Source organism: Scyliorhinus canicula, chromosome 7 (assembly GCF_902713615.1).
Source record: "Scyliorhinus canicula chromosome 7, sScyCan1.1, whole genome shotgun sequence".
NCBI classification, from domain to species: domain Eukaryota; kingdom Metazoa; phylum Chordata; class Chondrichthyes; order Carcharhiniformes; family Scyliorhinidae; genus Scyliorhinus; species Scyliorhinus canicula.
The window spans coordinates 95,855,452-95,881,232 of NC_052152.1; the positions used below are offsets into that span (position 1 = coordinate 95,855,452).

At 51.4% G+C, this 25,781-nt stretch overlaps 1 protein-coding gene across 1 annotated transcript in view; it reads left to right on the forward strand.

The window, feature by feature from the left end:
* Positions 1-25,781, forward strand: part of LOC119969209 (adhesion G-protein coupled receptor G2-like) — a 280,716-nt gene that overhangs the window by 58,807 nt on the left and 196,128 nt on the right. The window contains exon 5 of the mRNA XM_038802509.1: positions 18,987-19,097. Within this exon, the coding sequence (XP_038658437.1) occupies positions 18,987-19,097 (111 nt within the window). The remainder of the gene's footprint in view (positions 1-18,986; positions 19,098-25,781) is intronic.

Sequence of the window (25,781 nt, forward strand, 5' to 3'; positions counted from 1 at the left end):
CCACTTACTTCGGGCGGGATTCTCCGACCCCCCCGGCCGGGTCGGAGAATTGCCCGGGGGCGGCGTGAATCCCGCCCCTGCCAGCTGCCGAATTCTCCTGCGCTGGGGTTTTGGCGGGGGCGGGAATCGCGCCACGCCGGTTGACGGCCGCTGGCAGTGGCCCCTTCGGTGATTCTCCGGCCAGTGATGTTGCCGAGTGGCCACCCGGTTTTGGCGGGCCCCTCCGGCATAAATCACAACAGGTCCTTACCGGCGGGACCAGGCTCCACAGGCGCCGTGCAGTGTCCTCGAGGGGAAGGGGGGTGGTGTGGGGGGATCTGGCCCCGGGGGTGCCCCCACGGTGGCCTGGCTCGCGATCGGGGTCCACCAATCCACTGGCGGGCCTGTGCCATGGGGGCACTCTTTCCCTCTGCACCGGCAGCTGGCACTCTTTCCCTCTGCACCGGCAGCTGTCAACCTCCGTCATGGCCGGTGCGGAGAAGAACCCCCCTCGGGCATGCGCTGCGATGATGCCAGCACATACTGGCACTCCCCCGCATGTGCCAACAATCGCAGGCCGGCGGAGGCACTTCGGCGCCGGTTGGCGTGGCACCAAGCCCTTCTGCACCGGCTGGCGCAGGCACTCCGGCGCCGGTCTAGCCCCTGAAGGTGCGGAGGATTCCGCACCTTCGGGGCAGCCCGGTGCCGAAGTGGTTCACACCACTCCTCGGCTCCGGAGTGGCCCGCCCCGCTGGTTCGCGGAGAATCCTGCTCCTCATTTCTGGAGATCAGGGGCGGGATTCTCCGTCCCGCCAGACCGTTTTCTGGCACGTCGCATCTCCGCCAGTCGCAGGATCCTCCGTCGTGGCAGCCAGCCAATGGAGTTTCCCATCCCACCCTCACTCCGTCTGGACATCCACGGGCATGAGTGCGCTGCCAGTGAAGTGGAGGATCCTGCTGACAGCGAATCCCGTCCTCCGATCTATTGTCCGTGTTTGAGGCAAGACTTTCAAGAGGTCAGAAACTGAGTGGTCAGAGCAGAATCCAAACTGAGTGTCAGTGAACAGGTTATTGCTAAGTTAGTGCTGCTTGATAGCACTGTCAATGACCCTTCCATCACTTTACTGATGATCAAGAGGAGACTGATGGGGCAGTAATTGGCCGAGTTGGATTTGTTCTGCCTTTTGTGTGCAGGACACACCTGGGCGATTTTCCACATTGAGGGGTAGATGCCAGTGTTGTAGCTGTACTGGAACAGCTTGGCTAGGGGCGTAGCAAGGCCTGCAGTACTATTGTCAGGATATTTTCATGGCCCATAGCCTTTGTAATATCCAGTGCCTTCAGCCATTTCTTGATATCACATGAAGTGAATCAAATTGGCAGAAGGCTGGAATGAAAATGGAAACTGCTGGGATTAGTCCATCCGCCGATCGGTAAGCCCCGATTGCAAGTCTGGCCACTGTGGAGGCCCCCCCGGAGTTGGATTTCCTCTCCCCCACGCCAGGATGACCCACTGCAGCCAAAACGGTGAGGTCCCACCAGGTAGGACCACATGCGAACGACGCCGGTTGGACTTGGCTGAACTTGGCTGAACTTGGCTGGCATTCGGCCCATCGAGCACGGAGAATCGCTGGGGGGGCGGCACCCGATCGACGCCGCGGCGACCGTGCCGGCGCGATTGGTGCCGATTCTCCGGTCAGCGGAGAATCGGCGGTCCGGCATCGGAGAGGCGCCGCATGATTTGCGCCCCCCCCCCCCCCCCCCCCCCCCCCCCCGGCGATTGGGTCGGAGAATCCCGCTCTACATACTTGGTGCGGGTGGGTGGGGTGCAGAATGGAAAGTCAGGTAAAAGTCGTAGCACAGGAAAGATTGACAAAGGTGTTATGGATATAAGACAAAGAGGCTGTTTATGGTGCCATTAGGGACTGAATAGAGTGTTAATAGTGGCAAGGGTAGGATAACAGAATGTGTTCATAGGAGAACAGAGCTCAGTGCTCAGTGCGAGCAAAATTGAACAACATGGGACTATAGCTATATGGGGGAGAGCTGGGCATGAGAATGGACAAGCCAGGGGAACCAAATGACAGAAAACAAAAGGGGTCAGTCAAGACAGAGGTGAAAGTTCACAATATAAAGTTATTCAGCTCAATGTTGAGCCCAGAAGGCTGTAACAGACCTAATTGGAGGGAGGTGTTGTTCTTCCAGTTTGTGTTGTGCGTTCTAGAGCATTGCTATAGGCTCAGAATGGACATGTGGACAGATGAGCAAGATGGTGAGTTGAAAGGGCAAGTTTCTTGAAGGTTGGAATCTTGTGGACAAAGCAAAGGTGTTCCACAAAGTGGTCACCCAGCCTGAGTTTAGTCTCCCCACTGTAGAGGAGACCACATTGGGACCTGAGGATACAATAGACTAACTTGAAGGAGGTGCAGGTCTAACACTGCATCAGGTGAAAGGAGTGTTTGGGTCCTTGGATAGTGATGAAGAAGGAGCTCAAGGGGAAAGTGCTGCACCTTCTACGATTACATGGGACGGTTGGAGTATTGCTTTATCTACTCCATTATCTACATCAACTGCTCTCTACAGCAAGTGACCTTACCTGGCAAAGATACTTGTTTTTCCGAGACCCACTCACTGCAGTGACGACTAAGTCCTGTCACCAAGTACTGATACTACAAATGAAAGGCGCTTACTTTCTGCAACTTAATGAGGTGGACTGCAGGAAGATAAATGTGCCCAGACTACAACCAAAAAAAGGGCATCTATTTTTCCCATGGCCTGAAAGATTAAGCATGAAATGTTGAGCTCTTATTAATGAGACCAGAAAATCTCTGAAAAATATTGGGCACAATTCTCCCATCGGGAGACTAAGTCCCGACGCCGGAGTGAAAACCGGAGTGTTTCATTCCGGTGTCGGAGGACGCTCCCAGCCCCCTATTCTCCCGCCCCCGGGGGGCTAGGAGTGGCGCCGCGTCAGTTACGCGCGCCAAGGCGCACCATTTTTGCTTACATTTAATGAGACAGCTGGGCCTCCGTGCTGCTCATGATCTCTCTTGCTTTGTTATTCAATGTCATGTTTCTGATAATGACTTCAGGTAACGATTTAACGTTTGTCCTCAAACTCGCCATGGTTAGTCTTCAACTGCCTTTGAAGTTTTGAGGGTTTTAATCTCTTATTTGCCAGTGCTTCCCCGCATACAACACACATGGGCTTCGTATCCTGGTTTCGTGGCCGGCATTCTCAATTTAAAAGCCGGTCGCGGAGGTTGGATGCTTCTCCCGTATTCGGAAGCGCTGCGACCGATCGCTTCACGACCTTCCCGAAACCCGCCCGCGACCCACAGTTTGAAAAAACCTGGTCTAGCCAGTCCATCAAAACCAGTGGCATAGTTTGTTCATCCCAAGTGTACCAGTCTTAGCCATTGAAGAAGTTCTGCATTTTCACTTATTTGTCAAAACTACATTTTCCATGTTTTCTGTCACTGGTACAGGGGAATTTAATATCTGCATGCCTGATTTTCTTCTGCCCACCTCATTCTTTCCTTCCTTCATGACTCCTTAAAACCTACCTCTTTGACCAAGATTTTGTGGCTCAGAATTCTCTGCCCATTGGGATTCTCCATTTCCGGCAGCTTACCCCCTGCCCACATGTTTCCCGGCGGCGTGGGGTTTGCTTCAATGGGAAATCCCATTGAAGAGAAAAACATGGCTGGGGAACCGGCGCATCCAGCCCGCTGACTTTGAGACCCGGGTAGTTTGAAATGGTAGCAAAATTATGAATGGAACTTTAAAGGAAAAAGTCACAGAAGCATATGATGATTTTACAGGTACAAATAGTGCCCAGTCAAGTACGAGCAATTTCCTTCCACACCTGGGACCGTTCCCAGATTATTGTGAGAGCAGAAATGCTCAACATCCTCATGAAATGCTGTTGAATCACCATGGTGAATCGTCAAAAGATCTTTAGCAACCAACGCCTACCACTTTGCCCCTGGCACTTTGGCAGCAGTCCATTGTTGAAAGCAAACCACAAGGCAGCTTGATCTTCAAGGTTAGACAACAGGCTCAAACCTACTGACATTTCGATTTTCAAAGAGGTGACTCCACCTTCACAGTAAAAAAATCAACAGTTTCTTCCTGGTGGGACCTGAAATACCTGTCTAAAGAAAATGTCTACATTGGTTAGCTGCTGAATAATTTTAATATGACTTATTATTACCTCCTTGCACCTATTAGCAGTTATGTTTATTTCTTTACTCACAAGTGAAGCACGCTATCTTTTCTTTTACGACTGTGAAAGAGTTGGAAGGTGAAGAAAATGAACACTAAAGGGCTAACAGAAAACTGGAATATTGGAAATCTGATACAAAGGTATTCGAAACATATAGCAGGCATCAACATCCATAGACAGGAGAGGAACAGGTCACCTAAGCTGCCATCCTTATTTCATTAGCTCAGGGAATGCTGGATTTGGAAAAAATGGAGGAAGTGGGGCAGGGAAGCAATGCATTCCATCAAACTCCCAGCTAGCACCTACCTTTGTTTTCAATTCTTTATTTCCTTGCACATGGGCATAAACTGCAGCATTGGACAATGCACTGTCTTGAAATAGCTGCTCCAAGTTGGTGGGGTAGGAAGGTTAATTATTTAGGTTCAAATGGGAGCATTTAGTTAAGATCCGAACAATCATTGGTGGAACCGAAGGAATTGAAACCTGCTGGATGGGGAATCAGCCGGAGGACTTCTTTAGCGGATGAACCTAGGGATTTAGAGATAACTTTATTTACCCATGGAACATATCCGGATGCATACACATCTTTACTTTGTCTAGGTTCATATAAAAGTCACATTTCAGATTTTTGAGAAGATGAATTAAGGCAGGTGGAGGAAGTGGTAGACATCACCAGATTGATTCCACGAGTGAAAGATTTGTCTTATGAAGAGAGATTGGGCAGTTTAGGCCTATACTCTCTGGAGTTTAGAAGAATGGGAGGAGATCTAATTAAGGTATGTAAGTTGCTAAAGACGATTGGCAATGTATATGTCGAGTGGATGTTAACCCTTGTTGGACATTCTAGAACGGGAGGCCATGGGTGGGAATTCTCCATCCCGTCGCACCCGTTTTCTGGTGCAGTGTGCTCTCACTGACAGCAGGGTCCTCCATCCTGGCAGCCAGCCAATGGAGTTTCCCATTGTGGGCACCCCCACGCGTCGGGAAATCTACGGGCGTGAGTGCGCTGCCGGCGAAATGGAGAATTCCGCCGGCGGAGAATCCGGCCCATAGCTTTAGGTTAAGGGGTGGCATTTTAAACAGAAAGCAGGAAGAATTACTTCACTCAACGGGTCGAGAATCTTTGAAATGCTCTACTTCAGAGTGCAGTAGATGCCGCAACACTAAACAAATTTAATGAGGAGATGGATGGTTTCAAATTACTGACAGGATGAAGGGTTTTGGGGAGCTGACCAGGAAGGTGGAGATGAGATCAGCCGTGATTTTATTGAATGGCAGAACAGCCTCGAGGGGCCGAATTGCCTACTCCCGTTCCTAGTTCTTATGTTTTTATTTAAACCCATCCATACAAGGATCCATTTTTGGAAACTTGCTTTCTAGGTTTTGTTGCAATGGTGCAGGATTCTCCATTCAGAAAACTAAGTTCTCCCGCTGGAGTAGAATTGCTCTTGATTTGTGTTGGCACTCGGAGTGGTGCCCAGGAATGATTCCCTCTCCCTTTTCATGCAAATTTATGCATGGCGGGGAGCTCACAGGATTCCATGGAATCCCAGTATTGGGCCGCCATTTTGAACAGGTGGCCTGATACCGAGGTTTGGTGGCAGGCCTCCCTCCAAAATGCAAATCCTGCCCCCCCAACAGAAACTCCCAACAGAGAGTCCCACATCAGAGACCCTCAACAGACCCCCCAATCAGACCCCAACAGAAATCCCCAATAGAGACCTCCCATTGTATCCCCAACAGAGACCCCAACATAGACCCTGTCATCAGAGACCCCCATCTAGGAGATAAGTGCTTTACCTCTTCTTCTGATTCTCAGCAGAAAGCACTTAACTGTTTTTGATGTCGTGAGGAGCTGTTAATCATAACTAGATGTTTATATAAAGATCATGGTTAGCTTCAAAGCAGGGTACGTGAGATGCATTAAAGGGTGAAGGGAAATGAACATAAAAATCCAGACATTTGGAAGCTATTACCCAGTTAATTATAGCTTACTAAATGCTATTTCTTTTTGAAAGTGAAAATAAGCCTCACAAACAAAGGATCTGAGGGGATTTAAAGACTTGTGTGGTGTCTTGGCTTTCTATGAAGTCTCAGGCACCTGTAACAGCTTCTGCTTTGAACACCTCTGTATGAGTAAGCAGGTGTAAGGGACAGGTGAGTAAAACAACAGTGATACTGTTTCTGCCTAGACTGCACTTTAGCTTCCAGGCAGGGATGACTGATGGGGGATCTCTGGTGCAGATATCTCTGTTGGGGGTCTCTCATAGGGGGTATTTCATAGTGGGGGCTCTGAAATGGGGGTGCTTTTGGGGGTCTCTGTTAAGGAGGGGTTTCAGTGAGGGGACTGATGAGGTGGTCTGATGGTGGGGTTGAGTCACACTCATGCATGCATGCTGTGGGGGGGGGGTGACCCATAATTTCCATGGTGGAGAGGAATGATGCCCCAACTCGGCTAGGACCACATGTGAACAGAGCCGGCGGGACTCGGCCTATCTCGTTGGCCACTCGGCCCATCCTGCGTGGAGAATCGCTGGAGGGGCCGTGTAGAGCAGTCCCCAACCGGCACCGTGCCAGCTGTGCTGGCGCCAATTCGCCGGTGACTGGAGAATCGGCGGACCGACATCGGGGCGGTGTCGCGTGAATCGCGCCCAGCCAGGCGATTCTCTGACCCGCCCGGGGTCAGAGAATCCCGCCCTGGGTCTTCATGATCAAACTCGCAAATGGGACAGTCATTAGGTCGTCCTCACAGGCTGTGTCATAGTTGCCTAATGGGTTCCCAATTACGCCGACAAGGCCCGTCCCCTCATTCAGTCCATGACCTTCCCGCCGTTGTCAGAGGCCTGCCAGGCCTTTAGCCGCATCAAAGCAGACATTGCAAAGGCCACGATGCACGCCATCGACGCGTCCCTCCCCTTCCAGGTCGAGAGCAACGCATCAGAAGTAGCTCTGGCGGCCATCTGAATCAAGCGGGCAGACCCGTGGCCTTCTTCTCCAGAACCCTCCAGGCTTCCGAACTTCGCCACGCCTCAGTGGAAAAGGAAGCCCAGGCCATAGTCGAAGCTGTGCGACATTGGGGGCACTATTTGGCCGGTAGGAAGTTTACCCTCCTCACAGAGCAACGGTCCGTAGCCTTCATGTTCGATAATGCACAGAGGGGCAAGATTAAGAACGACAAGAACTTGTGGTGGCGGATCGAGTTGTCCACGTACAACTACGATATCTTGTATCGTCCTGGGAAGCTCAATGAGCCTCCTGATGCCCTGTCCCGCGGTACCTGCGCCAGCGCGCAGATAGACCGCCTCCGCTCCCTCCACACGGACCTCTGTCATCCAGGGGTGACCCGTTTCTATCATTTCATAAAGACCCGCAACCTGCCCTACTCCATCGAACAGTCAGGACAGTAACCCGTGACTGCCACATCTGCGCAGAGTGTAAACCGCACTTCTACCGCCCCGAGCGCGCTCATCTGATCAAAGCATTCTGCCCCTTCGAACGTCTCAGTATAGACTTCAAGGGGCCCCTTCCCTCTAGCAGCCGCAACATTTACTTCCTGACGGTGATCGATGAATACTCCCGCTTCCCCTTCGCCATTCCCTGCCCCGACATGACCACATCAACCATCATTAAGGCCCTCCTCTCCACCTTCTCCCTGTTCGGCTACCCCGCGTACATACACAGCGATCGGGGGTCCTCCTTTATGAGCGACGAGCTGCGTCAATTCCTGCTCAGCAGGAGCATTGCCTCTAGCAGGACGACCAGCTATAACCCCCGGGGTAATGGACAGGTCGAGCGGGAGAATGGTACCATCTGGAAGACCATACTACTGGCCCTCCAGTCCAGAGATCTCCCTATTTCCCGAAGGCAAGAGGTTATCCCCGATGCCCTACATTCTATCCGCTCCCTCCTCTGTACCACAACTAATCAGACACCTCATGAACATCTTCTTGTTTTCCCCAGGAAGTCGTCCTCCGGATCCCCTCTTCCGACGTGGCTGGCCGCCCCCAGACCCATCTTGCTCCGGAAGCATGTGCGGGTGCACAAGTCCGTACATGGAGTATCCCGACGGTTGGCTGGACACGGTCTCCCTCCGGGACCTGGCACCTGCCGGCGTGCGGCCTTCACACCCTTCACTACAGACCCCCCCCCATTTTTTTTCCCCCAGCGCCCCACCCAGGCCACCCGTCCCCCATCCATGGTGTCTCCCCCACCAGCCCGGGGTACGGAGACAGTTCAAGGACCATCGCTCCCGGAGTCCAGAACATCAGCTGAACCACCACCATCGGCTGAACTAACGTTACCAACTCCACTGCGGCGGTCTGCCAGGACGTCACGGGCAACAAAAAGGCTGATCGAGTCCATTCAACTTCAACACCACCATGGACCTTGTATGGACACTATGAACTGTTGCTAAATGTCTGGGCCAGTGGGAAGCCAAGGATACATTTTTTTTCCTTCTCTCCTTACTACTCATACCACCAGTTCTCCCCCCCCACTCCCAGCTCTCGTTGACACCCCCCCCCCCTGCTTCCTTCTCCGCAAGGGGTGAATGTGGTGGTATGATTAGCCTAGCTGCCTGCCATTGGTGCAGAACACCAGCTTACCATTGGCCCTGGTCGGTCATGTGCCTCTCGACCGGTTGGTTGAGACCAGTCATGTGATGGCTCCCCGATTGGTTAAGAGGCTGAGTTAACCCCGCCTCCAGGGCGGGGTATAAATACCCAGTACTCCCGGCGGTCATCCTTCTACTGTAATCGACCGCAGGGCTAACATCTAGTAGATTAAAGCCATACTTTTGTTCAGCAACTCGTCTCGCGTTCAATTGATGGTACATCAGTCCAATGTGGCCGCACCTGGAACAAATGTTTCCAAAGGTCTGACATTGCCGTGGGGCATGTCGAGTGCCGTACGTTTGGCACAGGATGGCGGTGGTGGCTCTTGTCGGCCGATTAAAATGGCCGCCCGCATTGAGATCACATTTTTTCATGACGTGCGTCACAGCACTGATGGTGCAGGCTTTTTCTTCTATGTTGCTGTCAAAATTGTTTGAGCAGAGCATGTCTATTCTTTGTGCAGCTATCTCGCTTGGCTGCCTAATCGTCACTGCATTTCCCAGCACCAAATCTTCATCTCACAATAACAATAACCGAAGCTTATCATCAAGTAAACCAAAGACAATTTGGTCGCAGATTAACAAAGATTTCAGGTAACTGAAATTGCATGACTGGGCCTTCAGCCTCAAGTCAGGCCAGCAGGAAATTCATGTGCCAAGCCAGTGCAGGGGTTTCTCGGCGGTGAGGGGGGCTATCATCGGGAAATCCCATTGACAACGGTGAGACGGGTAGAACTGCTGGTGTGCCGCCCACCCTGCTGAAAACATACGGTGGGGTGGTCGGTAAACTGATGTTGATGCCGGGACTGAATCGGTGGACTTCCACGAATACAAAATTGGTGTCAGTCCTGGGGCAATTCATGAACAGTTAATGGGCTAGCAATGATGCCATGAGGAACTTGAACAATTCCAATGAAAAACGGTGTCCGATTTGCCGGGGTCGGGATTGCAACTCGAGAGGCTGACAAGGTGCAGCTGCATATGAGCACTCTACTCCCCACACCCACTCATCCCAGCCAACAAGATGGCAGCACTAAGAGCAGCACCCCATTTTAAAAATGCAGTGCGTGAGATCTGCTGGATGTCGTGGCAGAGAGGACCCTGTTCTCCGGGTTGGGAAGGGGGCTGCCATCCACCGCTGTACACCGGGCCTGGGCACAGGGGCCAGAGGTCATGAGCGTTGTGGGCCTCACCGCCAGGACCAACCAGCAGTGCTGTGAAAAGCTGCACGACCTCCTCTGGGTGGCCAGGGTGGGTAGACAGCACCGTGCCACTGGCACTAAACCCCATCCCACACACCACAGCTACCCACCCACCCGGAGGATCACTAAACCCCACCCATCAGCAGTGTGTGCGCACCCCAACCTGCACCGCATACCAGCACCCATACCGCCCGTCATGGCTGGGCGCCCCGGCCACAAAGACCACTAGCTGCCCACCCCCTGTGCTGCATGCATGCAATGGCCAAATACTTTGCCCTTCCTGTCTCCACTCCGCTTCACCCCCAGAAGAAGGCAGCACATAACCCCAGGGAGAGAGAGAAGTGGGGGTACCATCAGATCTGCAGCACCTCACTGCAGCGGAGCAGAGGGCACTGGACTTGGTCGGTGGGCCTGGAGAGAGACCAGTTGCTGAGGCGGATGTCGGATTCGGGCAAGCAAGTGAGCCGCTGTTGAGTTGCGGTTCCCCATGGCATGTTTTGCACCAGGTCCACACACCCCTCACACCCCCTCACCACTGCCACACGACCCCCGCACCACCCCCTCATTACCCACCACTCCAATGTGCGATCTAATCATGCATCATGTCTTGTGTCTTGCAGGATCACCTTGCGACGAGGTGGGCCCTTCTGGTGTCCGCCGCCCCGACACAAACTCCAAGCGGATACCAACAATGAGGCAACGGACAGTGATGAGAGCCCGCAGCGCGAGACACCATGGAGCACCAGTCCGGGGACGACTCTGACTTCCCATCACAGCTGTCTCCAACACCCACCACCATCCCAGAGACACTCACCTCGATTGGGCATGTTAGTGGAGAGGCTCCTGGGACACTAACTGGTGCACACCACACATGTGCAGCGGTACATCAGGTGGAAGTAGGAACCCCCGAGGGGGCGGACTGTTGGAGGGCGGTCCAATCGCAGGGACTTAGATGGGAGTCAGGCTTCTGGAAAGGATGGTGTTATCGATAATGGAGATGCAGACGCAGAGACAAGTGCAGTTGGAGGTGTCCATCTACCTGTAGGGGTAGGAGGCTGCACCAACCATGCATGCCACGCAGGCCAACATTGCACGGGTGGTGTCCTCGTTGGAAGTGTTGGGGGCGAAGGTATCGGACATGGGTCAGGATGTCCAAGGTCTGAGGCAATCTATGCGGCAGTGGCCAGGGCATAGGATAGGGCTGCCCTGTCACTTGCAACCATATACCAGAGCCACCTGGACATTGCAGCGGCAGTCCAGAGCTTGGCCTAGCCACAACGAGTCATGCCTGAGGGCATGGATGGCACTGCCTGGGCATTGGCTGACCTGAGCCAGTCACAGAGGAAGATGGCATAATCACTGGGTGATGTGGCACAGTCACTGGGGGCAGCACAATGGCACAGTGGTTAGCACTGATGCCCCACAGGGCTAGGGACTGGGTTCAATTCCAGCCATGGGTATCTGTCTGTGTGAAGTTTGCGTTTCTCCCCGTTTCTGCGTGGGTTTCCTCCGGGTGCTCCAGTTTCCTCCCACAGTCCAAAGATGCTGAGGTTAAGTGGATTGACCATGCTAAATTACCCTTAGTGTCCAAAAGGTTAGGTGGGATTACTGGGTTAGAGGGACAGGTTGGGTATTCTTTCCAAAGGTCAGAGCAGACTTGATGGGCTGAATGGCCTCCTTCTGCACTACAGAGAGTCTATGATTCTGTGTGTCCCATGGCCATGAGCTTAGAGACCTTGGTCGAGCTGGGAGCGAGCCTTCAGAACTGGCAGCGTCAGGTGGCGACCGTTCACCCTGGCACGCTGCCCTCCACCCACACACCTGGCCCCATCGGTGTCCGGCACCGTGGGCACCTCTGGCCTCGGCACCCATCTCTGCCATCAGGGATATTGCTGGCTGGCCTTACCCATGCCAGTGGTATACTCCGCGGCCCCCATCCAGAGCCCTCCATAAGGGGCTACTGTTGGTGTCTCCCTTGGGTACAAAAACAGGCCACGGTGTGCGGTCACCAGGAAGCGCGGCAAGATGGCTGCGGCAGTGGTGGTCTGTGCCTGGATAATCCAGTCCCAGGGTGGGTTACCCCGACCCCACGGCCAATCTCCTGGTCACCCCCATCATCTTCCCCCCTTCCCCCAGCCAGCCCTGCCAGCAGCATACCGGCTGCCCACGGTCATGCCTCTGGGAATATGTCTACTTCCTCTCTGGCTCTCAATAGCCGTGCACCTGTTTCCCGATTTTTAAAACGACAAGTGAAACTCATCCGTTTTATTTCCTCCTGGTGGAGGCTCAGCATCATGAGGCCCTGGCGAATACCGGGTCAAGCCCGCTAATGATATGGCAACAGTGTTTACTATATGTTTGACGTAGATTCTCCGCCCAATCGCGTTTTGCGATTCTAGCATCGCTGGACAGGGAATCCCGCCCTATATTTTTGTGCTTGCCTGATTTTCCATTTCCTATTGACTTCATCAGAGATGTCAATAGGCTACTTTGTGACACTGTCAAAGTTTAATAACACTCTCATTGTTCAAATCATGTGCTATCTATTAAGTAGTTTAAGGTGAGGGATAATATGACTGTGCAGAATTTGAAGGCAAATGTCTGGGCAAACATAATTAAAAATTGTACAATGGGAAATTTCAGCCCTTGAATGTACTTTGTAGATGTCATAATATACACACAAGTATATGATGGTGCATAGACAGACACTGACTGACACACTGAATGACTAATCAACACACAGAACACAGCAGCCAATCACCAGACAGGACACGGCCACTATAAAGCCGGAGAGCAATAGTTTTCCCGCTCTCTTGGGATGCAGCCTCTGAGACAGTCAGAGCCTGTGAGCAACAACTAGAACATCCACCATGCGCTAGCAGGATAGTCTGGTCAGGTTAGCCTCAGGTCTCCAGTCAACTCAACATAGTGTCGACCCACAGTGCAAGTATGTTTAACAGCTCATAGTTAAATAAAATAGAGTTGTACTACTACAAGTGTTGGTAGCCTGTCTCTCTCACTGCTATGGTAAACGCAGTCCTCGCAGACCCAGCATACCCAACACATCAGTAGATAGGCAGGTATGATGAGAAAATGGAATTCAGAACTAACAAAGAGTACACGTTCAACAAGGCTTCTTCAATCCTTCTTACAAATGTTCTTATTTCAAATCTTTATGTTCAAATATCGAAATATCAAATAGCTTGTAACTAATGTTTTCTACAAACATGGCAATTGTATTAATCTCTCACAAAAAGTGACTCTATCCTGACTTGTCTTTTCCTAGCTTTTAGCAAGGTCAATCATAATTCCTCTGGGCTACTAACCACACGAGGGACAAGAAGCATATATTGCTGTCATGGTTTTCAGAGAATTCTCATGCTTTATTTTTAAGTTTTATGCAAATAGAATCTGAAATTGATATTTTTTAAGGCTGTGCCTTTATGTTACCATTCTATTAATGGTGTCTCCTCCCCAGGTGGGGTCATTATTGCATACAGCAGGTGTCTGATGTTCGCTGTTAGCTGTTTGCCCTTGATTACAGATCTGATCTTCCACGATCACTTCTGGCACGCAACTCTCCAGGCACCTTGCCAGTGTTTTCGGCAGGACCTTAGCATTAGTATTTAAAAGCGAGATTGGCCTGGATGATCCACACTCCGTTGGGATTTTGCCTTTTTTAGGGGTCAGTGAGATGAAGGCCTCGGCCAGCATGGGGGACAGGACCCCCTTTGACAGTGAATTGTTGAAAATCCCCCGCAAATGTGGGGCCAGCGCTGTTGCAAATTTTTTGTAAAGTCTACCGGGAACCCATCTAGCTCCAGCGCCTTCCTTGACTGCATATAATTTATGGATTCTATTACCTCATGGAGCCCGAGCAGTGCTTCCAGCCCCTGTTTCTTGTCTTTCCCCACCGCTGGTACATCCGGTCTATCGAGGAACTGTTTCATCCCTGCGTCCCCCTCCGTGGGTTCGTAGATGTACAGGCCTCGGTAAAAGTTTGCAACGGTCTTGTTAACCTTGTTTGGGGCCGCAACCATCCTACCCTTCCTGTCCATGACTTGTACTATTTCTTTTGCGGCAGCTTGCTTCCATAGTTAGTGCTCCAGCATATGGCTCGCCTTGTCTTCATGTTCGTAAATGTCCCCCTGCGAGTGACGGAGCTGGTGGACTGTTTTCCTTGTGGAAGGGAGCAGATCAAATTCCACCTGCAGCTTTTTCCTCTCTGTCAGAAGTTCCATGGTTGGGACTGTGGAGTACTCCCAATCTACCTCAATATGGAGTTGATCAGCTGCTGATTGGCTGCCCTTTCCTTCCTGTCCCTAAAGGCCTAATAATCTACGATTGCGCCCCAGTTCAACACCTTCAGTGCTTCCCAGAACGTGGAAGGTGGGACCTCCCCGTTCTGGTTGCAGGTTACATAATTGTAGATGGCTTGGGATTTTTTTACAGAATTCCTTATCAGCAAGGAGGGCTGTGTCCAGCTTCCATGGGGGCGGCGTTGGGCCCAGCCCTTTTCCAACCTCATGTCCATGTAATGAGGCGCGTGGTCGGAGATCACTATTGTAGAGTATTCCACCCCTACTACCCCTGGAAGCACCATTTGCCCTAAAATGGAGGAGTCTATGCCTGAGTAGCCCTTGTGTACGTGGGAGAAGAAGGAGAATTATTTTTCTCTCGGGTGATTGAACCGCCATGGGTCAACCGCATCAAATACTTCCAGTGGTAATGAATTCCACAGGTACTACTCTGGGTAAAGAAATTTCTCCTTACCTCTGTCCTAAATGGTCTACCTCGAATCCTCAGACTGTGACCCTAGCATCAGGAGCATCCTTCTTGCATCTACCTTGTATGAATTTTATAGATTTCGATGCAATTCCTCCCTCAGTCTTCTGAATTCCAGTGAACACAATCCTAACCGATTCAATCTCTCCAGCACGCAGTTATAGTCACCTCTCCATGATGAGTCGGTGGGTGGCTAGGTCAAGGATTTCAGCCATTGTTTTCTTGATGGACTCTGTGTCATATGCGGCATATATCTTTAACAGAACTACCGGGGCCCCTTCTGGGGTCCCACTGGCCATAACGAATCCCCCCCCCCCCCCGAGGTCCATCACTGTATTCATCGGCGTGAATGCTACCACCCTGTTAACTAGTATGGCCACCCCCTTGCTCGAGTGTCGAAGCAGTTACTCTCAGCCAGTTCATCTGTCCCCGCAGTTGATTCCTCTCTCATAGGTGCATCTTTGATCGGAAGGATACGTTCATCCTTCAAGGATGGATGAGGATTCTGGATCTTTCCATCAACCTGTTGAGGCCTCTCACATTCCATGTAGCTATCCTAATGGGGGGGGGGGGGGGTTTCTGCCCCAGCCCCCCTGGACCTGGTCCTGTTTGCTCGGGCCTGTCCTCGCTCTCAGACCCCTGATTCCCGCTCTGGCTCTCTCTACCCGTGTGCTCCCCCTCCTTGTCCCTCCCCCCCACCTCTGTCAACTTTATCCCCCTCTCTGCACCCCCCCCCCCTCTGTTCACTCCCCTCTTGCATTTTATTTCCCCTGAACATCTGCGTTTCCACCACCCCTCCTCCTGCTGGGCGCTCCCTCCCTCCTGGGAGGTGTGCTACAGCCTCCCCCTTCTCTGTCCCTCCGTACACTAGCCTATTCGCTAATGTAGCAGCTGCCAAAGATCGGATTTCCCATTCTTATCCCCATCTAATTCACTTGCCCTTTTCCCCCCCCAACCCCCCAACCTATGATATGGTTGCCCCTGCCTCTTTTGAATCCTTGAAGCCCGCTACTAGACCATTGCCTTTTACTGTTGTTTCCCCAGTTCAATTTTCTGAGCAAACTTGTTTGCCTCTGCCGGGGAGTTGAGGTGGTACTTTTTGCGCCGATAAGTAACCCAAAGCTGGATGGGGTAGAGCATGCCAACCCATAACTTCCTCTTGAACAGTGAGAATTTTACGAACATTAGATTCTGCCCACCGTTTAGCCAGATCTGCTCCAATATCCTGGTCCAAGCGGATGGAATGTCCTTCACGCTTGCACGCCCTCTGTTTTCCTCCCACCTCAGGATCCGCTCTTTGTCCTGGTACATATGGAGCCTCATAATCATCACCTGCCATGGTTCCCCAGCCTTGGGCTAATGCTGAAGCAACCTGTGTGTGTGCGGTCAACCTCCGTGGACTTGGTGAAGCCCTCCTTCCAACCGACCAACTTCCCAAACATCACTGCTATGTACTCTGTGGAGTTCCTTCCCTCCATGCCCTCTAACAGCCCCAAAATCTGCATGTTTTGCTGGTGCAATTTGTTCTCTCGGTCCTCTCAGCCTTTTCTCTCAGCCCTTTCTGAGTCCTGACCAACCTCGTCACCTCGGCTTCAAGTGCCACGATCCGGTCACCCTGATGGCTTTTTTGAGGTCTCGGGTCCTTACCTCTTGGGCCTCAAGTCTCTGCTCTATTTTGCCCATAGCTTGCTTCAAAGGGGCCATTGGGGCCTCGACTGCGACCCCCATGGCAGCCATGAGGGCCTCCTTCAATGCCTCTCTGTGTATCTGAAGCTTGGAGGTGTTGAAACCCATCATTTATTCCTACAGCACCTGGGTCTGCACTGGAGATTCTGTGGGCTCAGCCTTCGCCAGTTCCTTGCCGCCACACGGGCTTCCCTGCTCCGTGCTGAGGTAATAATAATAATCTTTATTAGTGTCAAAAGTAGACTTACATGACACTGCAATGAAGTTACTGTGAAAGTATGCCCCTCCTCATGTTTGCTGCTCTTGCCCCTGGGCTGCTGGTTCCTCGTTATTCTGGCTGGCACTGTGGCTGATTGGTTGGTTTAGGAGAATTTCCTGTCCTTTCGGTGCCTTTTGTTGGGGTTAGAGGGCCTCAATCAAAGTTCCTGGATGAGAGCCACCTTTTGTGAGACCGCTCACATGGCTGCCACCGGAAGCCCTTGAAGCTGATTTTAACCTGTTGGAAATTGTTGGGAAATGTTGGAAACCATTGGACACAGTTGGACACCATTGAGCACTATTGAAATGTTGGAAACTGTTGGAAACTATTGGAAACTGTCACATGGTGTTGAACTGTTGGACTTTGTTGGATTGTTGGGCTTTTAAATATTTTTAAAAATAATCTTTATTGTTACAAGTAGGCTTACAGTAACTGCAATGAAGTTACTGTGAAAAGCCCCTCGTCACCATATTCCGCCGCCTGTTGGGTGCACAGAGCGAGAATTAAGAATGTCCAATTCACCTAAAGGCACGTCTGTCAGGACTTGTGGGAGGAAACCGGAGCACCCGGAGGAAACCCATGCAGACACAGGGAGAATGTGCAGACTCCGCACAGACAGTGACCCAAGCCGGGAATCGAACCTGGGAGCCTGGCGCTGTGAAGCAACAGTGCTAAACCACTGTGCTTCCGGGCTTTGTTGCATAGCTGGATTAAAACATCAGCCATAAGGAATAGATACAGGAGTGGGCCATTCAGCACCTTGAGCCTGCTTCGCACTTCAATAAAAACATGGCCAAACCTCAACTTCACCTCCCAGGCCCATCTGCACATTCTTTGATTCACTTAGTGCTCAAAATACTATTGCCGTCAGGCTTGATAGTTGGGCGCGATCAGATTGTTGGACAGTAAAAGATCATTGCTAGATTATTGCGTATTATTTTAATTGTTCAACATTGTTCGGTTGCTAGTTACAATTAGGTAACTGGGCACAATTGAATTTTTGGGCTTTGTTGGGTCACTGAACATTGTTGGACTGTTAGATACTCAGATTGTTGAGAAGGTGAGCGTGGCACTGTGTGAGAATTTTGTAGAGAAAGTGGTTGTGTTAAGAGGCAGTGAACAAGCAAGAAGGGTTGAGGGTGAAAATCTTTATGGATTGTTGGTCACTGTTGGATGGTTGGATTTTATCGTTTGTCGATGATTGTTAGATGGTTGAACACTTAGTCAATTGGATGTTGTTGTAATATTGGGACTTTTTGAACAGTTACAAATGTTTTCAAGTAGAAAGCACCTGTGATTCTCTGTTGCTTCCAAGGAGGTTTTAGTGAAGAAAGTGTGGCGAAGCAAAAAAGTTGTTCCAGGCTGGGATGAAGCAGCTGAAGACAAAGGTGTTTGAAACATCAGTACTTCTAGCATCACCCTGAGCAGGTAGCTTCATTATAGAGAGAGGTTCTATGATAAAAAGTTTAACACAGGTGAGTATATTGCTTAAATTTCCTCATCACTGAAAAGGCATTTCACAACACTCTCGCCCATTCCCCTACCACTTCCATTAATTTGATCCTCTTGATTACATCACACCAAAATATCTCTTTTGCTAATCTCAAGCACATTCACCTCTTTCTTTCCTTTCTTCACCCACATGTATTTTACTTGCATAACCACAGCTCCTCCCAGTACTTCTCCCTCACTTAACAATACACACAGTTCCATTTATACTTTAAGACCTCCAGATCCTCAATCCATTTTGCAGCTTCTCCCCCTCTCAATGCGACCACTTTCGATACAAACCTCCCACATAGCTCCACTCACCTTCTCAACACACACCCACAATCTTGTATCCTCTCTGGCTGCAGAAACAAAAACGACACAAAATATTTATGAGCCTGAAGAAGAAACGCCGGAGGCTCTGGAGTTGTGAGTTCTTGTAGGAAGCCAGCAGACACATGATGGACTGAAAGGTCTCCTTCCATGGCGCCATCATTTCTGTGTTCCTCTGATTCTATTTCATTGCCCAGGCCCAAGCAAAGCAGGAAGCCTGGATTTCAGTGGCCCAGACAGATCCAACTCATTTGAGAGTGGGTGCAGAGCAGGCTGCCTGCAGAGTTTATTACAATTCTCCTCAGCATGGATGCAGCAAGCTACCCATTCTCAAACTGTTCTCAACAATGTTGCCTCCTAATGTCGTTCGTCTGTGTCCCATCCTAAGTCATGTTCCTCTTTCCTTTCCTCCAGGCTCATCTCAGTCGCAAGATAGTTCGAGCGAAAGCACAGAAGGAACACGTGACACCAACAGCGGAACCAATGGTGAAGGAGCAGCACCGTCAAGCACTACATCCTTCCTAGGTACCAATTCAGACATTTCCAGCCCACAGGGATTAGATAATAGGTTTGAGGGGTCTGCACATTGTGAGTCTCAGCACATCATTGAAGAGCAGCAAGTTCTGGTGGCATGGATTGCCCAGGAGACAGTGCACTAAATGGTGCAGACCTCTCCCAGCTTTGCTCAGCGGGTTATACATAACAATCATGAGGTTCAACCAGGGAGAAAAAAGACACTGGCATTACACGAACAGGTGCATAAGTTATTGGAAATCTTCCAAGGAATCTCATTACTAAGGCCCCACTGGAGAGTGGTTTACTTCCTTTATGTCGGCAACTCACATGGCATCTGCATTCTACCTTGCTTGTACAATTTGCAGTTTTGATGGAAGCACAGATGTAGGGGACACATATTCACTTTGAATGCAACATGTCGAACACGGACAGAGTCATGTCCAGATTGGTGGACTGAATAAACAGGGTCTTTGAACGAGGCTCCGGCAGCGGGGTTCTCCGTTCTTCCGGCAGCGCACCACCGCCCCTGGGTTTCCCGATGGCATGGGGTGGCCACAATGGGAAATGGCGGCAATGACAAGCCGCCAAGGAACACATGGTTGGGGAGGCAGTGAATTCACCCCACTGAACCTCTAAAATCTGCTGTCTTGCAGATCAATTCCAATGTGAAAATAGATTGCAGAAAATAAGTGGCTCCCCCAAAGGTGGTGGTAGTGATACGATTTCAAGATGTCAGAGAATCTACTCCTTCATTTGCACTCCTCCACTGTCCTGTCTTACCCTGTCTCCAGCAACACCAGCCCTATATCAATCCCATCATTCTGCCAGAAAGTCAGCTGGACCAATAGACTATCCCACCAGGACCTGAAGAGCAGTGGTCCATAATTGGGCCTTTACAGGCTTGAGCATCTAAAATACACCCATCCTAAATGTCTTACAACATGACACACAGCAGTCTTTCACTTTTTCAGAGGCTCTGAGGGGGCATTTCGTTGCAGTGGTAGACTTTGAAAATGTTCTTTTCGCTGAAGCCCAATTGAAACCCCGTTGAGGATTTGAATGAGAGATATATTCAAGGTCTTGATATTAAATTAATCAATGTTCTTACTTACGGCACTTTGGCCAACAGTACACAGCGGCAGAGTCTGCGTTCTCAATATATATTTGCTATAGGAGGCATTGGAATGATGTCAATGTTCTGGAATATTGAAATAAGGGCAGGTGAAGGAGGCAACAGAGTCTCCTTTGTAAAAGATTATGTGGAATGAGCAGGTTAACATTATCTCTTGCTGCAAGGCATTGAGCTGATCCTCCCCTATTGCTTTCTCCTCTCCATCCTTACTTTCATTGCCTCACAAGGTGTCATGCTAGTACTTAGGCTCTTTCAGCTGCCTGGCTACCTTGCAAAAACTTACATGATGCCCTTTCTTTGATTAGCCACTAGATGCAAATCGATGGAGTGATACTTTTCTAATGATTAATACTTCAAGCTAATGATCTACCCTGGTGGGAACACTTGTGCAGTCAATGTATTCCTGAAAATAATGGAATCTTGCCACAGCTGCAAATGCTGAGTTCCTTTTGCCCACTGTTGAGATCAGTGGGAATGGCGATGTATTTGTCAGTTGTGGAAAAGAATGCATCAGCATCTGTTTGATGCAAACTGGCACATGTGAATGATGTTCCTTGGGGAGGACTGGATAAAGCCATCATTGAAGAAACTAAGAGCTGTAGGTACTTTCCGAGGCACCAACAGTTGCATGGCCCCCTGGTTCAGTAGACAGCAGGCAACTTTGGAGGAACTTCCAAATGCCTTGGTCAGAATGCCTGATGATCCAAAGCAATCTTCCACATTAAGATCAAAGAATGTTATTCTAGGCTTTTGCACTCTTTGTACTTGTCACTGTTGCTCCTGTCAGTTCTGTTCTACCTGCTCCTTCAGTCATGCCTGAGGCCCCGTAACTCCTGTGCCTTCTGTAGCCTCTGTCACTAATGAGCCAATTGTCATTCCTGTCACTTCTGTAGATCTTCTCAGTCGTGAGATTCTCATGATGGTAAATTGGGTCAACGTGCAGTGCGTATATGGATAGGACAATGAGTTGAATGAGAGTCTCAGATACACTTTATTGGTGTTTCTAGCTGTTGAGATACCTCAGTGGAACCACATTCAGAGTTATTGTTATAGCTCCAACTTGTATTTTCATGAGCGTATGTCTGCTTCTCCATTTTATCCATGGGGAGGCCTTACTAAATGGCAAAACAATAAAACATGCACGAGTCTTGATGAACAACATTGGGACTACATCACAAGATGCTCTGATGAATGTAAAGGTTCCTGTGGCACAATTTCAATGAAGAGCAGGAGAGTTCTCCCCAGTGTTTTGGCGAGTATTTGTCCCTCAACCAAAGTCATATAAATAGATCTTCCGGACAATAGCCCATTGCTGTTTTTCTGAGTTTGCTGCTATGGATGTCATGTTTCCTACATTACAAAGTGCTAAAACACTTCAAAAGTACTTGTGGTAGTCGCCACTGATGTATTATACTGTATATATATATATATAGATATGGGTGTTACGGTAAGGCCCCTGTACTACAGATACGGGGGTAGATCCCTACCTGCTGGCTCCGCCCAGTAGGCGGAGTATAAATATGTGTGCTCTCCGTACAGCAGCCATTTAGTTAGCTGCTGTAGGAGCCACACATCTCTGTGTAACAAAGCCTCAATTACATTCGACTCTTGTGTCATCGTGATTGATATTGCATCAATTTATTACACAGAGATTTTTCAGAGATGGACCTCCGCATCAAGCCGGATCACCTGCAGCTGCATCCTCAAGCAGACAACGCCAAAAAAGACATTGACCATTGGCTAGCCTGTTTTGAAGCTTACATCGGGTCTGCGGCAGACACAATCCCAGAAGCACAGAAGCTCCAGATTCTGTATACACGGCTGAGCTCCAACATTTTTCCCCTCGTCCAGGACCCACTGACCTATGCAGAAGCCATGGCGCTACTGAAGGAAAACTACGCTCAGCGGACCGACAACATGTACGCCAGGCATCTCCTATCCACCCGGCGTCAACTTCTCGGTGAGTCGGTGGAAGATTTCTGGCGTGCCCCGTTCGCCCTGGTGAGAGACTGAGACTGCCAGGCCGTTACGGCCACTGAACATTCAAACCTGCTGATGAGAGACGCGTTCATAACGGGCATAGGGTCTGACTACATTTTCCAGCGCCTCTCAGAAGGGGCCACGCTTGACCTCGCGGCGACAAGAAAAGGAGCGCTCACGCTTACGGTTGCCTCACGCAACGTTCAGGCCTATGCCCCCGACCCTGCGCCCCCCCCCCCCCCCCCCGTGCATCGTGGACCCCACCAACGTCCACCCCATCATGCACCCCATCAGCGAACTCCCCCAGCCAACCCCACGCTTGCACCGCGCAGCAGCCAACCAACCCCGGGGGACCCAAATGCTACTTCTGCGGACAGTCAAAACACACCCGGCAGCGCTGCCCAGCATGGAGCGCGCTCTGCAATGCCTGTGGCAAGAAGGGACATTTTGCTGCAGTGTGCCAGGCCCGCTCAATCACCGCTATTGTCCCGACACCCCCCACGTGCGGCCCATGGGCGCCGCCATCTTGCTCTACTCACAACACGTGTGGCCCGAGGGCGCCGTCACCTTGCCTGCCCTAGGACATGTGCGGCCCATGGGTGCTGCCATCTTACCCGCCTTAGGACCCCTGCCCGTTAGGCACCTTATCAGGCCATTCATCGCCTGCAGCCGCCGACGACCAGTCGTGTCTCGTCTCGGTCACTATTGACCAGTCTCGACCGCACAACCTCGCAATCGCTTCGACAAAGATGAAGGTCGACGGGCACGAGGTCTCCTGCCTTCTGGACTCCTGGAGCACTGGGAGCATCATCCACCCCGATACGGTAAGGCGCTGCTCCCTTGCGGTACACCCCGCTAACCAGAGAATCTCCCTGGCCTCCGGATCCCACTCCGTGGCGATCTGGGGGTACTGCATCGCCACTCTCACCGTCCAGGTGTAGAGTTCAGCGGCTTCCGCCTCTACATCCTCCCCAACCTCTTTGCTGCCTTGCTACTCGGCCTGGACTTCCAGTGCAACCTCCAGAGCCTAACCCTGAAATTTGGCCGGTCCTTACCACCCCTTACCGTTTGCGGCCTCGTGACCCTTAAGGTCAACCCGCCTTCCCTTTTTGCAAACCTAACCCTGGATTGCAAACCCGTCACCACCAGGAGCAGACAGTACAGCGCCCAGGACAGGACCTGAGGTCCGAGGTCCAGCGGCTGCTGCAGGAAGGTATCATCGAGGTCAGCAATAGCCCCTAGAGAGCCCAAGTGGTAGTGGTGAAAACTGGGGAGAAAAACAGGACGGTCGTTAACTACAGTCAGACCATCAACCGGTACACGCAGTTCGACACGTACCCCCTCCCACGCATATCTGATATGGTCAATCAGATTCCACAGTACCGGGTCGTCTCGACAGTGGACCTGAAATCTGCCGACCACCAGTTCCCCATCCGTAAGGCGGACCTCCCATCCACTGCGTTTGAAGCAGACGGCCGCCTTTACCATTTCCTTAGGGTTCCCTTCGGCGCGCCCAATGGGGTCTCGGTCTTCAAACGGGAGATGGACCGAATGGTTGACCGGTACCAACTGCGGTCCACTTTCCCGTACCTGGACAACGTCACCATCTGCGGCCACGACAAGCAGGACCACCACACTAACCTTTCCAAATTTCTCCACACCACCACTCTCCTCAACCTCACTTACAACAAGGAGGAGTGTGTGTTCAGCACGAACCGATTAGCCATCCTCGGCTATGTGGTCCAGAACGGAGTTCTGGGGCCCGACCCTAATTGCATGCACCCCCTCATGGAACTCCTCCTCCCCCCCTGCCCCAAGGCCCTCAAACGATGCCTGGGGTTCTTTTCGTATTACGCCCAGTGGGTCCCAAACTATGCGGACAAGGCCCGCCCACTCATTCAATCCATTGTTTTCCCACTGACGGCCGAGACTCACCAGGCCTTCAACCGTATCAAGGCCGACATCGCCAAGTCTGCAATGCACGCGGTCGACGAGACGCTCCCCTTCCAGGTGGAGAGCAATGCATCAGACGTCGCTCTGGCCGCCACCCTCAACCAGGCAGGCAGGCCCGTGGCATTCTTTTCCTGCACCCTCCATGCCTCCGAAATTTGGCACTTCTTCATCGAAAAGGAGGCCCAAGCCATCGTTGAAGCTGTGCGACATTGGAGGCATTACCTGGCCGGCAGGAGATTCACTCTCCTCACTGACCAACGATCGGTTGCCTTCATGTTCAATAACACACAGCGGGGCAACAGCAAAAACGATAAAATCTTGAGGTGGAGGATTGAGCTCTCCACCTACAATTACGAGATTTTGTATCGCCCCGTTAAGCTCAACGAGCCCCCGATGCCCTATCCCGAGGTGCATGTGCCAGTGCACAAGTGGACCGACTCCGGACCCTGCACAACAATCTCTGTCACCCAGGAGTCACCCGTTTTTACCTCTTCATTAAGGCCTGCAATCTGCCCCACACCATCGAGGTAGTCAGAGCGATCACCAGAGACTGCCAGGTCCGCGCAGAGTGCAAACCGCATTTCTACCGGCCAGACCGTGCATGCCTGGTGAAGGCCACCTGCCCCTTTGAACACCTCAGCGTGGCCTTCATAAGGCCCCTACCCTCCACCGACTGAATCATGTACATCCTCAGTGCGGTCGACGAATATTCCCGATTCCCCTTTGCCGTCCCATGCCCTGATACGATGTCTGCCGGTTTCCCCGCCGACGTCCACACCGACCGGGGATCCTCATTTATGAGTGATGAGCTGCGCCAGTTCCTGCTCAACAGGGGCATTGCCTCCAGCAGGACGACCGGCTACAACCCCAGGGGCAACGGGCAGGTTGAGCGGGAGAATGGGACGGTCTGGAGGGCCATCCAGCTGGCCCTATGGTCCAGAAATCTCCCAGCATTCCGCTGGCAGGAGGTCCGCCCTGACGCACTTCACTCCATTCGGTTGCTCCTGTGCACCGCGATTAATGAAACCCCCCATGATCGTCTCTTTGCCTTCCCCAGGAAGTCCACCTCTGCGGTTTCGCTCCCAATGTGGCTGGCAGCTCCAGGACCCGTTCTCCTCAGTAGACACGTGCGACTCCACAAGGCGGACCCGTTGATTGAGAGGGTACTGCTACTCCATGCCAACCCGCAGTAGGCTTACTTAGTGTACCTCGACGGCCGCCAAGACACAGTCTCCCTCAGGGACCTGGCAGCAGCTGGTTCCACACACACGCACCCTCCCTCTGCCTCGGCGCCACCCTCCCTTCCCCTGGCGCATCCCACCGCAGCCCCCGCTCCAGGACAATCCGTCCTCCCCTTGCTCCCACCTGGGGATGAAGAGGATTTCGACACACTCCTGGAGTCACTGAAAACTAAGCCGATGCCTGAGTCACCACTAGTACTGCGATGCTCCCGACGATAGATCAAGGCACTGGACCACCTAAATTTGTAATATTCTCTGTGATTTTAAAAGCAACTTGTCTGTATATAGTTCTTCACCACCCCCACTGGACTCATTTTTAACAGGGGGTGAATGCGGTAGTCACCACTGATGTATTATACTGTAAATTTATGGGTTTTACGGTGAGGC